The sequence below is a fragment of the Stegodyphus dumicola genome, chromosome 3, assembly GCF_044657685.1.
Source record: "Stegodyphus dumicola isolate Sdum_Otavi_A_Nest chromosome 3, ASM4465768v1".
In the NCBI taxonomy this organism is placed as follows: Eukaryota; Metazoa; Arthropoda; class Arachnida; order Araneae; family Eresidae; genus Stegodyphus; species Stegodyphus dumicola.
Window position 1 is genome coordinate 123896143 of NC_140770.1, and position 15727 is coordinate 123911869.

General features: G+C 32.3%; 1 protein-coding gene across 3 annotated transcripts in view; it reads left to right on the top strand.

Annotated features, from left to right (window-relative positions):
- The window catches only part of LOC118182622 (disintegrin and metalloproteinase domain-containing protein 11-like), a 368998-nt gene that overhangs the window by 281014 nt on the left and 72257 nt on the right, over positions 1–15727 (top strand). For all 3 annotated transcript variants that reach the window (XM_035351993.2, XM_085813274.1, XM_085813275.1), the window contains 6 exons: positions 8561–8643; positions 9462–9525; positions 11850–11910; positions 12799–12869; positions 12959–13018; positions 14858–14929. In XM_035351993.2, coding sequence (XP_035207884.2) covers positions 8561–8643; positions 9462–9525; positions 11850–11910; positions 12799–12869; positions 12959–13018; positions 14858–14929 — 411 coding nt within the window. The remainder of the gene's footprint in view (positions 1–8560; positions 8644–9461; positions 9526–11849; positions 11911–12798; positions 12870–12958; positions 13019–14857; positions 14930–15727) is intronic.

The window sequence follows — 15727 nt, forward strand, 5'->3', positions numbered from 1 at the left end:
TGTGAAATTTTATTTTATTCATAATTATGCAGTCAGAAAAACAAAATATATTTCTGAATGCTATAGTTTAGTAGAAATCTTATTACAAAAATTTAAGTCAAATTAACAGAAAAACTTGAAACTGTGTTCCAGTTTGAGATGAATAACTGTAATTTTATTGTACTACACTACAAACAGTGGCGTAGCAAGCATAACTAGCGCCCGGGGCAAAATACCTTTTTGGTGCCCCCCCCAAAAAAAAACACTTTCAGTAATATAATGTATAGAATATATTCGTAATAAGAAAATAATGCAAATAATAATAAAATGCTGAATCTGCCATAAAATACTCAAAAATATATTAAGAATAGTCACTACCTAACTACATTATCCTTGAATTTGGAAATGCATCTGTGTCGGCGAAAAAATCAGACATACAATGATCTAGAATTAGTTAAAAAGGTGTTATTTATTTTACATATTTATATAAGTGTTTTTAAACAATTAAAAGTTTAATATACATTATAGATAAATAAATAGATGTGTGGCAACTTTCCTATTACAACTCAACTCTGACAGTCTGGTAACCCATAGCAACCAAGAACAAAATAATATTTATTTTATTCAATTGTTATAATTATTTAACGATCAGTCTCAAAAAATTGTACTACTATAATTGGTGACCTGTATTTATTACGAATAGCAACCTTCAATGTTGCACAAATATGGAGTTTATATATCAAAATTCTGAACAGCAGTAAGTTACCCAGTGTGATGAGATTCAAATAAGACATTTCACATGTGATTTCAAGCGTTGTGCCATATTCCAATGAGTCAACATATTTTTGTCATAATTTCAGCGGATATATGTATCGTCTGCTGCATTTGAACCGCCAGTTTCTCTGATTTCAAGTACCAAGAAACTGTGTCACTATATACATATTTATTATTTTTCTATACATATTATTACTGTGCATATTTGATTGATCTAAAGTGGTTGACAACGATGCTGCTTCACAATTGGCGCGAGTGGCAGTTAAGCCACCACCTTTTTGTCGCCGAGATCCATCGTTATGGTTCATTCAATTGGATGCGCAGTTTAAATTGAGTCACATTACTGCCAACGAAACTCGATTTTATACAGCGATCGCTGTGTTAGCATCAGAGGTACTTCAATCAGCTCGTGAAATAATTTTGAATCCATCGACGACGGACAAATACACATCTTTAAAAAAATTAATTTCTGTTTATGAAGAATCCGAGACAGTTAAAATCAAGCAGCTGTTGCACGATTTACAGTTGGGTGATATAAGGCCTTCTCAATTGCTGTATAAAATGTCAGACTTAGTCGCCGGTAACCTAACGGATAACATTCTTAAAACATTATGGATGAATAGACTCCCATCTAACATGCAAACCATTTTAGCGGCCAGTAGCGAGCCATTTAAAAATCTTCCCGAAATTGCTGATAAAATTCCCAAGCTGGCCATTCCTGCGCAGATACACGCAGTGCAGGCTCCTGGGTCAGGTATTGTGGCATTACAGGCTCAAATTGATGACTTTTTCAAACAGGTTGCTCTGTTAGTAGCCATTCAAGCTGAAGCTTTTCGCGCAACCGCTCCACATCACGTGGTCAAAATACACGTCGTAGCCCACTGAGGAAACGTTATGAAATCCCTCTTCCGGGTATTTTTTTTTTTACCACCACAAATTTGGAAACAAGGCAAACAAATGCCACCCACCGTGTGTCGTTATAACGACCAGGGAAACGAGAAGGGCCGTTGCTCGAAGTCATATATGACAGCGGCCGGAATCTTGCACGCCTTTTCGTCATAGAAGAGAATTTCGTGCTTAAGGTTTCTTCTAGACACCAGGGCTGATGTTTCTGTCATTTCATTACATTTTCACGAACAAAAGCGCCTTACCAAGTTACAACTTTATGTAGGAAATGGAACTCCTATTCAAACTTTTGGTGAACGCCTGATATCTGTTGATTTAGGATTGCGCTGCAACTTTCAAATAGCCATTCATTGTTGGCTACTGTCCTATTATTAGTGCTGACTTTTTACAAAAATTTTCTTTGCTTGTCGATCTTAAGAATCGCCGTTTGATAGATTCCACAACCAACTTAACTTATCCGGGAGTAATTCGCAATAGTCAATATTTGAGCATTAAACTGATTTCTAGTAACTCCCCATGGCATCAACTTCTCAGAGAATTCCCTACAATCACGCGCACAGTTATGGGTATTTCCGAACCCAAAAACGATGTACTACATTATATTGAAACTAACGGACTGCCAATTGCCGCTAAACCTTGACGCTTACCTCTGGACAAGCTTAAAGCCACCAAAGAGGAATTTTAATACATGATGGAACAGGGAATTTGCCGTCCTTCAAAAAGTTCATGGGCCAGTCCACTCCATCTAAATGGTAAGTGGCGATTATCGCCGGTTAAATGCAGCTACCATTCCTGATCGTTACCCAGTCCCGCACATTCAAAACTGTATGCAAGTTTTAGAGGGAAAAGCTATTTTTACAACCCTTGATTTTGAGCGGGCGTATCACCAAGTGCCCGTTAACCCAGCTGAAACTGGGGTTATTACGCCTTTTGGACTATTTGAGTTTCCGGTCATGACTTTCGGCTTATGCAATGCTGCTCAAACGTTACATCGCTTCATGAATCAGGTATTAATCGGCCTCGACTTTCGTGTACCTTATTTTGATGACGTCTTAATCGCCTCGTCTTCAGAGCAAGAACACATCACATTTGAGAACAGTTTTTGAACGTTTTCAAAGGTACGGTGTCAGTCTTAATCCCTACAATTGCGTTTTTGGCCAATCAAGAGTATCCTTTCTTGGGCATGAAATTTCCGCTGTTGGCGTTCAACCCGTTCCAGAGTCACTGCTATCCGCGATATGTCCGAACCATCTACAGTGAAGGACTTAAGATTATTTCTTGCTATGCTCAATTTTTATCGACGTTTCTTACCTCATGCAGCAACCATACAATCACCTCTGAATTCTTTTTTGGTTGGAAGCAAGAAAAGCGATAAACGCTTTATAACCTGGACCACAGAATCTCGCGAAGCGTTCCAAAAATGCAAAAAGGATTTCATTTCGGCAACAAATCTGCAGTATCCTTCTGCATCTAAACCATTATAACTCTACGTTTATAAGGTATTTCTTCCGCTTTCCTAGCGTGCCTTCGCGGTGTAGTAGTTCTGCACGCTGTGCCTGTACTCCAGAGGTCCGAGATTCGATTCCCGGCGAAGGCGGTTGCTAATTTTTCAATCTCTTTTGCACCCAAAAGTCTTAATGTCACTACAGTGACGCCCGAACTCAAAGGGGTGTTGGATGAGGATTCTCCACACCTAGGATTTGGCGATTGGGTTCCCTAAAAACACCAGTCGCATTATACACGATATATTATATACATTATAAGGTATTTCTACCACTTCCCTAGCGTGCCTTCGTGGTGTAACGGTAGCACGCTGGGCCGGTATTCCAGAGGTCCGCGGTTCGATTCCCGGCGAAGGAATTGCATATTTTTCATCTCTTCTGCTTCCAAAAAATAACCTAATGTCTCTACACGTTGACACATCAACAACAGGTATAGGAGCAGTTTTACAACAGAAAGATGAAGAATTATGGAGACTCATATTTTTCTAAAAAACTCTCACCAGCACAAACCAGATATAGCACTTACGATTGCGAATTATTAGCAATTTATGAAGCTGTCAAATATTTTCGACATATGCTAGAGGGACGCGTTTTCATGATCTTCACAGATCACAAACCCTTAACCTATGCTTTTCAATAGAATAAAACTTCTTGTCAAATGAGACACCTAGAATTCATAGGGCAATTTTCAACAGCTATCCGTTATATTGAGGGTTTGCAGAATATTGTTGCAGACACCTTGTCTCGTATTGAAGAACTAGCCGTTCCTTCGCCAGTAAAGTTTGCTGCCCTTGCGGATGAACAACACCGAGATTCAAAACTACAAACCCTCTTGAAAAGCAAATCTTCCACCAATCTCAACTTGCAGCCTAAGCAGCTGTCAACTGGAAAATCACTTTATTGTGAAGTTCAGGATTCAAGATTTTGACCTTATGTTCCCTCCGGATTTCGCCATGCCATTTTTAGTCAGTTACATCGTCTGTCACATCCTGGCATCAAGGCTTCAAGGAAACTGATACAGAAACGTTTCATATGACCCAGCATGCAAAAGGACACAGCCAACTGGACACGTTCGTGATTGAAGGGCCAAAGATCTAAAATTGTCAGACACACAACCAGCCAACTTAAAAATTTTAATTTGCCCTCATCTCGCTTCAATCACGTGCACCTCGACTTGGTTGGGCACTTATATTTATTAATAATAATATAATACATGAATACAATTAATTATTATGTATACATTTTTCTTACCTTGGATGAAGCAAATTTATCATTTACTTCATCAAAGTCGACCCTTTCTAATTTTTCTCTTTCCACACTTAAAAATGCTAGATGACTTAGAGGATTTTGTCCCATCGCTGAATGTAAATATGTGAAAATTTATTTTAATTTGCTGAACGAACGTTCATAGTTAGCATTTGATAATGAAGTAGTAAGTAGTATTTGAAGTGCGACTCTTAGGCTTAGAAAAACATTTACTCCATAGATCTGTAGTGGAGTTTTAAGTTCCATTTCTTTTCTACTGCGGAGTAACATCATGCATTCACATTCACTGCTCAAAACAGTTAGGGGATTAGGGGTTAGGATTATTCAATTATGGCAAAGCACACGAGGGCTATCTACCTAAAGGGAGGGATGTCTTCGTGGAGGTCTTTCTAAGGGAAACTGGCTCGTATATACGTTACACATGGGGAAAACCACGAAAACGCCCATGCAGCCAGCCCGTTCACGGGATTCGAACCTCGGACCGAACTACCAGTGTTCTGCGTCTTTACTGCTCGGCCGCTGGTGGGCACAATTAGGGGATATTGTGGGTTCGGTATGAAATAACCATATAATGGACAACCATTTTGAACAAAAGGAAAATGAAGAGATTATAAAGGAAAATTATAACGTTTACAAGTTGGGAATATGCGAATTTAGTTTGTGACGTCGAAATCTATGAGTTTTAGATAAGGAGTAAGGAGCGACCTGCAGTATTCCTTTTGTAATAGGATATTAAAAACAATTGACATGCATTGAATGCTTCGTAGCAGTGAATATACGATGTCTCAGCAAGATGACTTAGTTGAATCGGTAGCCAGGAAGGCCATCAGTCGTTTACAGGAGAGTCAAACGCAATCCATTGTAGCGGAAGCGTTAGGATTTTCCTAAAATGTCATTTCCAGATTATGGAATCAGATTTTGGAAAGTGGATATGTTTGAGAAATCATTTTAAAATAAAAAGCGGAACATATACGTGCATTTCGTTTTAAAAAATATATCTCTACTTTGGAGAAATAAAGTGGTCAGGAAAAACGTTTTGGTTGATGTACTGCAAAGATTTTATTACACATTTTATCAGACAAATAATTAATTACAATAGTTATTAATTTTAAATATATTTTCCAGAAATCGATCAAAATTAAAACTGAAATTTTCCGGAAAATCTCGTTTGGAGACCATTTGGCGCCCCTGTACGAGCAGCGCCCGGGGCATCATGCACCCCCTTGCCCCCCCTCGCTACGCCACTGACTACAAAGAAAATTGCTTTATTGTATAGCTAAAATTATCTAATTATCTATTTCAGTTAATGTTGATGATTGCGTTGTTCCTTAATTTTCGAATTGGATCTGGCTTATTATTTTTTTCAGACTGTAAGAGCAATTTTATAAAAGTAAGCTTAAACTTTCGATTATATCAAATACAATTTCCGATATATATTTGTTAATATGTAAAGGATCTAAAGCGAAAGTATGTTTTGAAATCCGAAATTCCGAAATTCACGCTGCTCGGCGGGGGGAACGCCGTGGCGGGCGCGTAATGAATTGGAAGTTGATCTGTCAGCACTATCCTTATCTTCAGGGCAGATGTTTTTATTTTATTTGGCTTATAATTCCTTACCAAATGTAGTATTTCATCTCGATATGCTCCGTCTTTGATATGATTTAAAACAAGTTCCTCGTCATTATAATTCGCTTCCGATAACGAAGAAAAGTGACAGAAGTTATTGAAAACGAAAAAATTTCGATTGACAAATTAGTCGGTGTTCTTGACACACCAATTATAGGACTTGAACAGCGGAACTTTGTAACTGAACAAGAAATTATGTCTGTTTAATAGAATTAAAGAGAAAGTATTATCACATGAAACGAAGCAAAACTTAAACAACTTACATTGAAAGAAATGTTTATTTAAGTAAACAAATAAATATTAAGCTTTTTCTTTTTGCAAATTTTGATACCCTTTAGATCATAATTGTTCTTTATTTCATAAATTACGATTTCATATTTTTAATTTTAGAATTTCTGCACGCCATCTTACGAGATTTAAACTGATGATGTATAATCCGGAATCGCCGAAGTCCCGACGAGTCCGGATTAACGACTTTTGACTGTACATTTATTTAAATTTAGATTACTCTTCAATGCATTTTATAAATTAAGCAAGAATATATAACATGTTGACAAATACAAAAATCTGAATAAAAGTAGTTTTTTATATTGTTGCGTTTTTTTTCTTTTGACACCAGTTGTTATGTTATTTTCTTCCTTCATGTTCGTACGGGGTTCATGAGGATTTGGAGAGAATAATGACGATAGCTCTTGATGAAGTATCAAAACACACTTTATTTAGCCAGTACTAATCAGGACAGCTCCAAAATCACATTACAATCATCGAAGAACTACTATAAACACGCTAACACAATCAGTGACACAGCCTTTAGGTTCTCAGGCTATCACGGTGGAGACAGCTTCACTGCAAAGCACCAGAGTATAGCTCCCGACTCTGCTCGTTTTTTCTCAGAACTCCACGTACTCTCGAGACTCTCCATGCTACAACTCGGGATGCACTTGACGACACAGAGAGTACAGCTCCCAACTCTTTGGTTCAATCATTCCCAGAGCTTAACACACTCTCTCGACGATGCAGTAACCACGATACACTAAGAGACTCTTCGATGCACTTGACAGCCAACTCAGTGCTACACTTCGAGACACTCGCTCAATGACTGACTATCAGCTCGTTAGACGAGGCACACACTAACTCGCACTCTAGACAAGGCACACTCACTGACTGCAGACCAGCAGGGTTTATATAGCTTTTGGCTTGTGTTCGAGAACATTCTGGTCTAAACTGGTTAGAATTTGTTCCAGAAAGTTCTCCATTCATGTCCATGGCATATAGCCAATTTTGTTGCCAAATGGGCGATTTCTCGCCAAATGCGACAACCCTGCCTTCCCTTTCCATTTTATGGCAACCCTAAAACTGCTCTGCGTGGAAGCTATCTTACCGCGCCTGGACATTTCATAACAATAGTCATAAACCAAAACTAAATCCTTAACAAGTAAATAAAAGCCTAACTGTATTCTCCCTTCCGTGAAACTATGACATTCCCTTTCTCCTGATTTATAACCCCTGATCTATAGCCTTATAGCATTTAGATTTTGTAAAAAGGAATAACTGTTGAAATCAGCTCAATAACTAAATAGTAATATATAGTCTTCTGTGTGATTTGATATTTTTTTTAATTATGGTTCATTATCTATGAGAATTATGAAGATATATGGCAAAATTGTCAATAAATTTAGATCCTTTTAAGTTAGTTAATGTTAATTTTAAGTAATAAAGTTGTTACATGTTTTCTTAATGCTGTACAGGGTGGTTCAGATTAAAAGTAAATTAGAAGTGCAGAAGCACATCATTTTTATGGGAACACATAGCCACAGATGCTATGCATATGTACTAGAACGCATTATTTGCCAGAAGCTCTCTTGGGCAGCTCAAGTCATTATCATTCAAGGCATGATGGAAAAGCCTTGAATGATAATAACTTTTGGAGTGGCATTTCAATCATTCATTAAATACACCCACTTATTTCTTCCTCTGAGATTACTCCAGGAACCTTGTGTATGACAGCATCTAATCCTTTGACATTGATGTCATTATAACAATCCTTAAGAGGTCTGGTAATTTTCAACACATTCACTAACCTATGCTTTGTCGTTGTGAGGTAGTATTGCTGCAAATTGAATAAGCTTCCTCTGAAGTTGTGAACATATGTATGCCCATAAACTTGTATTGCCTTACTTGCATCCCTTTGTTATTTAATCTTCTTGTGCATTTAGCATACTCATTTGTCATTTGTCACTACAAACTCCTTTGTTTTTTCCTTGATTTACCTTTAAAATTGTCTGAAACCTTCTGAACCACCCCATATATCTTCAATATCTTTATTAAACAGGATTCCAAAACTTTAACAAGCCCATTCCATCTTTAAAGATGAATTCAAGATACCAATACTTATATTTAGGCAATGTATTTGCTCAGTCATCAGTTGGTCATCTAGTAGTTAGGAAAGAAGTAGATAAAGCTTGTTTGAAGTCTACATTATATAAAAACCTGATAATGCTTTTCAGGAAATAGAGCATTGCTATTATCATGGCACTACAAGAGATTATCCTGGAGCCATCGCTGCCTTCCGCACATGTAATGGGGTTAGGTAAATATAAAAGTTTTTTTTTTTTTTTATAATAATTAACTTGCATTTTGTCTGTCATAACTAATAAATGCTTTGACTTAAGATGCAAAAGAAACATGAACATTAAACATTTTTATTGTTTTAATAGTTAAATAAGAATTTACCATTAGTTTAAATTACATTATTTGTTTAATATATTTAAATTGTAAAATGTAGTTGAATTACCTTTAGAAAAAGATGCATAGGAAAACTACCATAATGATGAATTTTATTTATTATGCAGTGTGCTTGAGTTTTTATAGAAATACTCTACATGGTAGTTCAGCTTTGGAGTATACATGTATAGATGTTGGTGTATAGATAGTTTTCTGTATAGAACAGAACATATTTCCTTCATTTGTAATGAATTCAGAAGTGTGTCTTCATTAATAAAATTGTATTTTTTCACTGTTTTTGAGAGATGTACAGTATTGAACTGCAAAGTAAAGTCTAATTGGGATTCCTAATTATTACATTGTTAATAAAATGTGACTTTTTATCAATTTATTTGTGATTTAAATTAACTTTTGTGCATTTAAGTGCTTCCAGACTGTGCACCTTTAAAATTTTTGTGAATATTTTTTAAAGGATTTCAATTCTAGAACCCCAGCATTTTGCCATTAGTGTAATATATGCTGTATTACTGTATTTTTCTGTAGTTTAATTATTAGGCATTTTACATGAAATTTTATTACTTTTAATTTGTGTTTGTTCAGTTTAGATAATTTTCATTATATGTATTGCATTTATTTTCTAAAACATTTGGACGATAATTTCATGTATTTAATCTTATTTTTCAGTGGTATTCTTCATGTTGGGAATGATACATTTGTTATTCATCCATTTTATGGAGGGGATCAATCTGTAAGTTCTTTAGATTCCATATTTATGAGCTTAATTAAAGATTAATTTTAAATAGATATGGACATCAAAAGAAAAATTGTCTAAAAATCTTTTAACTTTCTATATATATTAAATGTTTTTTTGGTAATGTGAGAAACATACATACATTCAAGTAGATTTTTCATTATTTAGTTTCCTTAAATATAATACAGTTCAATAATATTTTTAGCAACAGTTTGAAAAGTGATTCAGTCCAAAATGCCATTTTAAGACTGATAGCCCTTTTGGGCTAATGCCCCTCCGGGATAATAAAAAAATGTTGCCATAAAAATTTTAAAGAGTTGCTTATTAAATGAAATTAAAATAGAAAAAAGAAAGAACTAAAAAGGGAAAGTATAAATTAAAAGAGAATAAATAAACGCACAACTATATATGGTGAAAAAATCCTATGTCAATCATAAAAGCATCAAAAATATTTTCTTCTAAGTTTTTGCATCAAATGAACTTGCAACCTCCATGGAATACCATGTTGTTTTTTATTCCTGTAATTCAGGCCATATTCAATGCTTATTTATGTGTGTCCTTCTATCAAGATCAACAAAATTGTGATTGGCTGTCAGATGAATTTAGATTAATTATAATCCCCAGCAATCAATAAATATTATCATACTTTCTTCCATGTTGTTTGTGATTATCTATACATCTTTAAAAAGCATCTGCACAAAACTAAAGGGTAAAATACTGCATATGCAATATAATGCATAAGCATAAAACTTTTATACATCTTTTAAAAAGCAGCTGTGTATTTTGTAACGAAGATCTTCAAAAATCGCACCTGAAACTAAATTTACTCACTGCTCCATTCATCATGAAGCTTTAGTAGCCAAAACAATCCCCCAAATTCTGAAAATAATTTTGAATTAAGTCACTAAAATTGTTAATTTAATTAAAAATCAAGCTTTAAATTCAAGAGTATTTATGATTTTATGCCAAGAGATGGACACTGAACATAAAACTCTTTTGTTATATTTGTATAAGTAAGGCGGTTATCCAGAGGCAAGGTTTTAAATCATATTTTTTCAACTTCAGTCAGAAATTCAAATTTTACTTTGTAATTCAAAATTTGAATTGCAAAAATGTTAATTTAGTGAATTATAGTTTTTGCATTTAGCATATTTAGCTGTTATTTTTGGAAAGTTGAATGAATTAAATTTAGAATTACAAGGACAAAGTGTTTATTTGTTTACCATTGGAAATAAAATAAATACAATGATAAAAAAATTGACCTAATAATCAAAGAATTAGATAATAATATTTTAATTTTTATATCACTTTTAAAAATTTTTCTAACCAAAAATAATTTGAAAATAAAAGAAGAACTAGCATTTGACATTAAAAATCATTGTTTTTCATTGATGAATAATTTCAACATTTTCCCAAAGATTATGAAAACAAAAATAGGATTAAAAATCAAAAAAATCCAATTTTATTGAAAATCCTTTCTTTAAATGTACCTGAAATTTTATCACGTGAAAAAACGAAAAATTAATATAAATTTCCTGTGATCAAATTCTTAACAAAAGATTTCAAAAAATAACACTTGTTAACTGAACCAAACTTGTTAACACTTGTTGACTGAACCAAAGAAAAGAATTTAAAGGCATTTCAAATAAAGCTATTGAATTTTTTTTTATTCCCTTTTTGCAGAATCTATTTGTATGAACAGGGATTTTCTTCCATGTTGTATTCGAAAAATAAATACTGAACAAAATTAAAAGTGGATCCTAATTTATGGTTAAAACTGAGTGAAATAATAGAAGAGATAAAGAAATTGATGTCTTTTAAACAGGCCGAAATTTTGCACTTAATTTTAGAATAAAGGCATTATAACTTAAATTTTTAATAATTAAAATGGTAACTAATTTTTAATCTAATATTTTTCATGTGTGCATATTTAATACAAATAGCCAATAGGTTGTGCAAATGGCAAAATATATTTTTTTAATATTTCTATTGAGAAGTTGAAAAATAATTATTGTACATTGTGGTGGTACTAAAAGTGTTTTGAATTTTTGCTTAGATGGTACGCATTAATCAAAAAGTTGAGAACTGCTGCTTTAGAGTGTAGTATTGCAGTTTAGGATTTATGCATTCATTTCAACTTATGTAATCAACACACGCTGTTGGTATTATCATCGAATCAGCACAGTATAATAATTAAACATACAAAATACTGCATCTTGTGATTATTGAAGTATGAGAGTATAAAATATCAAAATGCATGTCATGCTGAAAAGCCTGAGTCATATATGATCGAAATAATATTTTTCTATTACTATTTATAGAAAAAGCACCCACATGTTATTTATCGATATTTTTCTGAATCAAAAGAAAAGCATACTTGTGGTAAGCATTGTTTTCAGAATTTCAAATGTGATAAACTTAATTAATTATTCTAATATTTTTATTGCATTACAGTTGTGCTTATTGTTTTCAGCTTATCAATTTTATAGCCCATTGTTTTAGAACATTATTATAATTATTTGGAACTATAAATTTCATGTTTCTTTCTTTTTATTCTGAAATGGTTCATATTGAGCTACTAATATCTGTGAAAAAAGCATAATAATAGTTTCACATAGTGCTAGAGTCTAAGTCTATCTTCTCCAAAGCTTTAAAACCCTAAATATTTAAATTATTTTTGTTGAAAAGCTCTATCATATTTGTTGATACCATATTGAATAAAAATGATTTTAATTTATGACTGCAACCTGCATTTTATGAATTGGTTATGTGCTTATATTATGTATCCATTGATCATAGATTAAAATTCTTATCTGATACCTATAGTGAATTTGTTCAAAAATGTTCTAACATCACTTATTATAAGACAGAAAATGTTGTGGTTGACATCACAGATTTTAATCAGGCTTGATTCACATTCAGAAATGTATGTTAGCTAAAGAGTAATACTTAATAATAACAGGCAGAAATTTCTTAGTATGAATTACTAAAATTTTCTGTTCTTTATTTTTCATGTCAATAATAACCTCAGCTATTGCAGTTACATTCAGTAGCCAATATAATAAATTGTGTTATTAATAGAGAGACTGTATAATGTATATCTCGAAAACTTTTAAGGCATTTTAATAATCAAAAACAAGCTTGTAAGTTTTAATTGCTGTTCCCAAAATATTGTGAAAAAATTCATTTTTGTTTTTAAATTTTTTTTAATATAAATGAAATTTACTTAATTACTCATTAATAATAATAATTAATTTTTATATACTTCAGGTAATACTGGAATGCATGAATGGGGTTTTAAAATGTTTCGTATGCGACCCTCCACTCCATCACGTTTTAAAGTATGTCATTAGTTATTTCATTGTGATGCTTTTCTTAAAGGCTAATGTGATAGTAGAAATATTAATTATATTTTTTATTGTTTTTCTAGAAAGATGTTAGACAAGTAAACAAATTTGTAGAGTTGGCTTTAGTTCTTGATCAAGCGATGGTGAGTAACAGTAAATTTTATGGAAACTGCTATAGGAAACAAAAAATTGTTCAGGAATTCGATTTTAATAAAAATTAATTATTTTTTTTCAAAGTTTAAAGTTTTTAATCTTTCCCTCTTACCTTTTTAAATAAGGGTAATAAAGAGTCTGAATTGTGCACATTTATTATCAATTTATTGATCTATACAGAAGTAGTAGTTTATTATTTCATGTATAATATTTTGTTTAAAATATTCTAGGTAATGTATAGTGAATTATAATTAATCTGAAATTTAAAAATTATTTTACATTTTGGGTAGCTTATAAAGCAGCCAGTAAACTAGCTTCCATAAGGAAATATTGAGAAATATCAATGTGTTTATTTATTTATTATTTTTTTTCTGTATTATTCCGCTTTGAGGACCGTAAAAAAATAGCAGTGAAAATGTACGTGCAAAAATGCCAAATCTAGCGTACGCGCTGATTTCAGATTGCATAAGTTTATATAGTTCTATATTTTTTAAGACGCCATTGAAATACTAGTTTAATTTTTTAATTTTTTTAAATTTTAAATCCTTTTTTAATATCCTATGGATTAAACAAGTTTGGGAATTGCCCATAACGAAAAGTCTGCAGTAGAATTTTGGGTAAAGTGCAGAATCACCCACCGCTTGGCGTGTTTTTAAGAACTGCACATACTCGGTATCCATGCACCCTTGACTTTATTTGTGTGTGCATTGACCTATTTTCACTTAAAAAGTAAAAGAAAATTGACAAAAATCCAATTGTTTTTACCCTTGTAAAAAACGGCAAACAAATAAGTGGGCGATTCTGCACTTTACCGAGAATTTTTTCAAAGAAAAGGCATCATTCATTATAAAAAAATTATGTTTTAACAACTAGCGAGATGAAACTATGTTTTAGTGATAACTCTGTAGCAAAATAATGATACAGGCATCCATTCAGTTATGTTTAGCAATTTTTACATAAATTATAATAATGATCTGAAATAGTTATTTACTTTTATGCTTCCATTCAGACATGTTTAGCCTTTTTTATATAAATTATAATAATAAAAAAGTATTATATGAAATTAATCTTTTATCTAAATTAAAACTCAATCTTAAATGAGTATTTACTATTATACTTCCTTTCTTGCGTTAGGGTTGCTGCAATTATTTTTGGCAGCACTGGCATCAACAATAGTTTGGCGATTTTTTTACGGCCCTCAAAACCGAATAGTACCATTTTATCTTACATTGTTAAAGATTTCTAAAAGGCAAGACAAAATTTCTTCTAGTTTGCATATCTATCCATGTCTTGCACCATGAAATTGTATAGCTTTGTGAAATAATAATGTAAATGTATACTTAATGATTTATGTATTTTGAGTTATAAATATCTATGCAGTCAGATCAATTAATAAACTGCATTTCCATAAATATGAAATAAATTATGAAATTTAACAAATTAATTACATTTATGTATCTAATAATTTTGAAATTTAAGTCTTATCCTCAGTTATTAAGGTTAAAATACTTATAGAACTAATCCATTGTCATTAGTTCATTTTTTTCATAGATTAGCTCTGTGTTACTGGATATTAACTATTGAAAATGTTTTTAATGTATTGTGATTCTGAATAATCATAGATGATAACTAATCATATTTCTTTAATATGTATGGTAATTGCAAGATGAAAATAGTTTTCCTGATGTGGATATTCTCTTTACATACATAAGAAAATAAAGAATGGGAACTGGTTTTAGGCAGCTATGCTTACTTTGTTGTATAATTTATTATTATTTACTCTTTTCACATGTAACAATGCAAACAATGAAACTCTTCTTTCTTTTTAGTTTGATAACCGAAACACAAGTAGGAATGAGGTTGTCAATGATGCCATCCAAATTGTCAACTGTGTTGACATGGTAAGAGCTAGAACTGTGTGAAAGTCCCATATTCAGAATTTATTATATATAGAATATGTGTATATAATATTATAATAAAGCAATATGTGCATCCATTTTCTATGTGATGTAAGCACTTTTTTTTTTTTTTTAGTAATCTTAAATAAATTTAACTAATTTGTGTTTTAAGCATTTTATAAATGTGTCAATTATAAAAAATTATTTAAACTTAAAAAATTAATACTTTTTCCTATCATTGACACTCTGGTGTACACATATATATATTTTTATTATAAATTCTGCTTGTTATGTTAAATCGTGCAATATAATGATATAACTTAATGCATTGTACTGCCATTAAGGACATAATATTCATTGAAAGATGAACAGAATCACTCATACATCACTAATGCATGCTGTTAATCTATAAAAAGGCTATCATTTTTCAGTAGAAATAAGTCGCAATTTTCTAATTTCGACTATGCGCAATGTATGCTTTACGCATGCGTGCGTTGAAAGAAATGTTTAATAAAGTAAACAAATAAATGTTAAGCTTTTTTTTTTGTAAATTTTGATAACCTTTAGATCATAATTGCTCTTTATTTCATAAATTACGGTTTCATATTTTTTATTTTATAATTTCTGCATGCCATCTTACCAGATTTAAATTGATGATCTGTAATCCGGAATCGCCGAAGTCCCGACGAGTCCGGGTTAAAGACTTTTGACTGTATTAGCTACAGCTCCCAAAATGGGCTTATGAATGAGAGATGAATGGCACTCAAAGAGGCTTTATTATTGGTACTTCTTATTCATTTT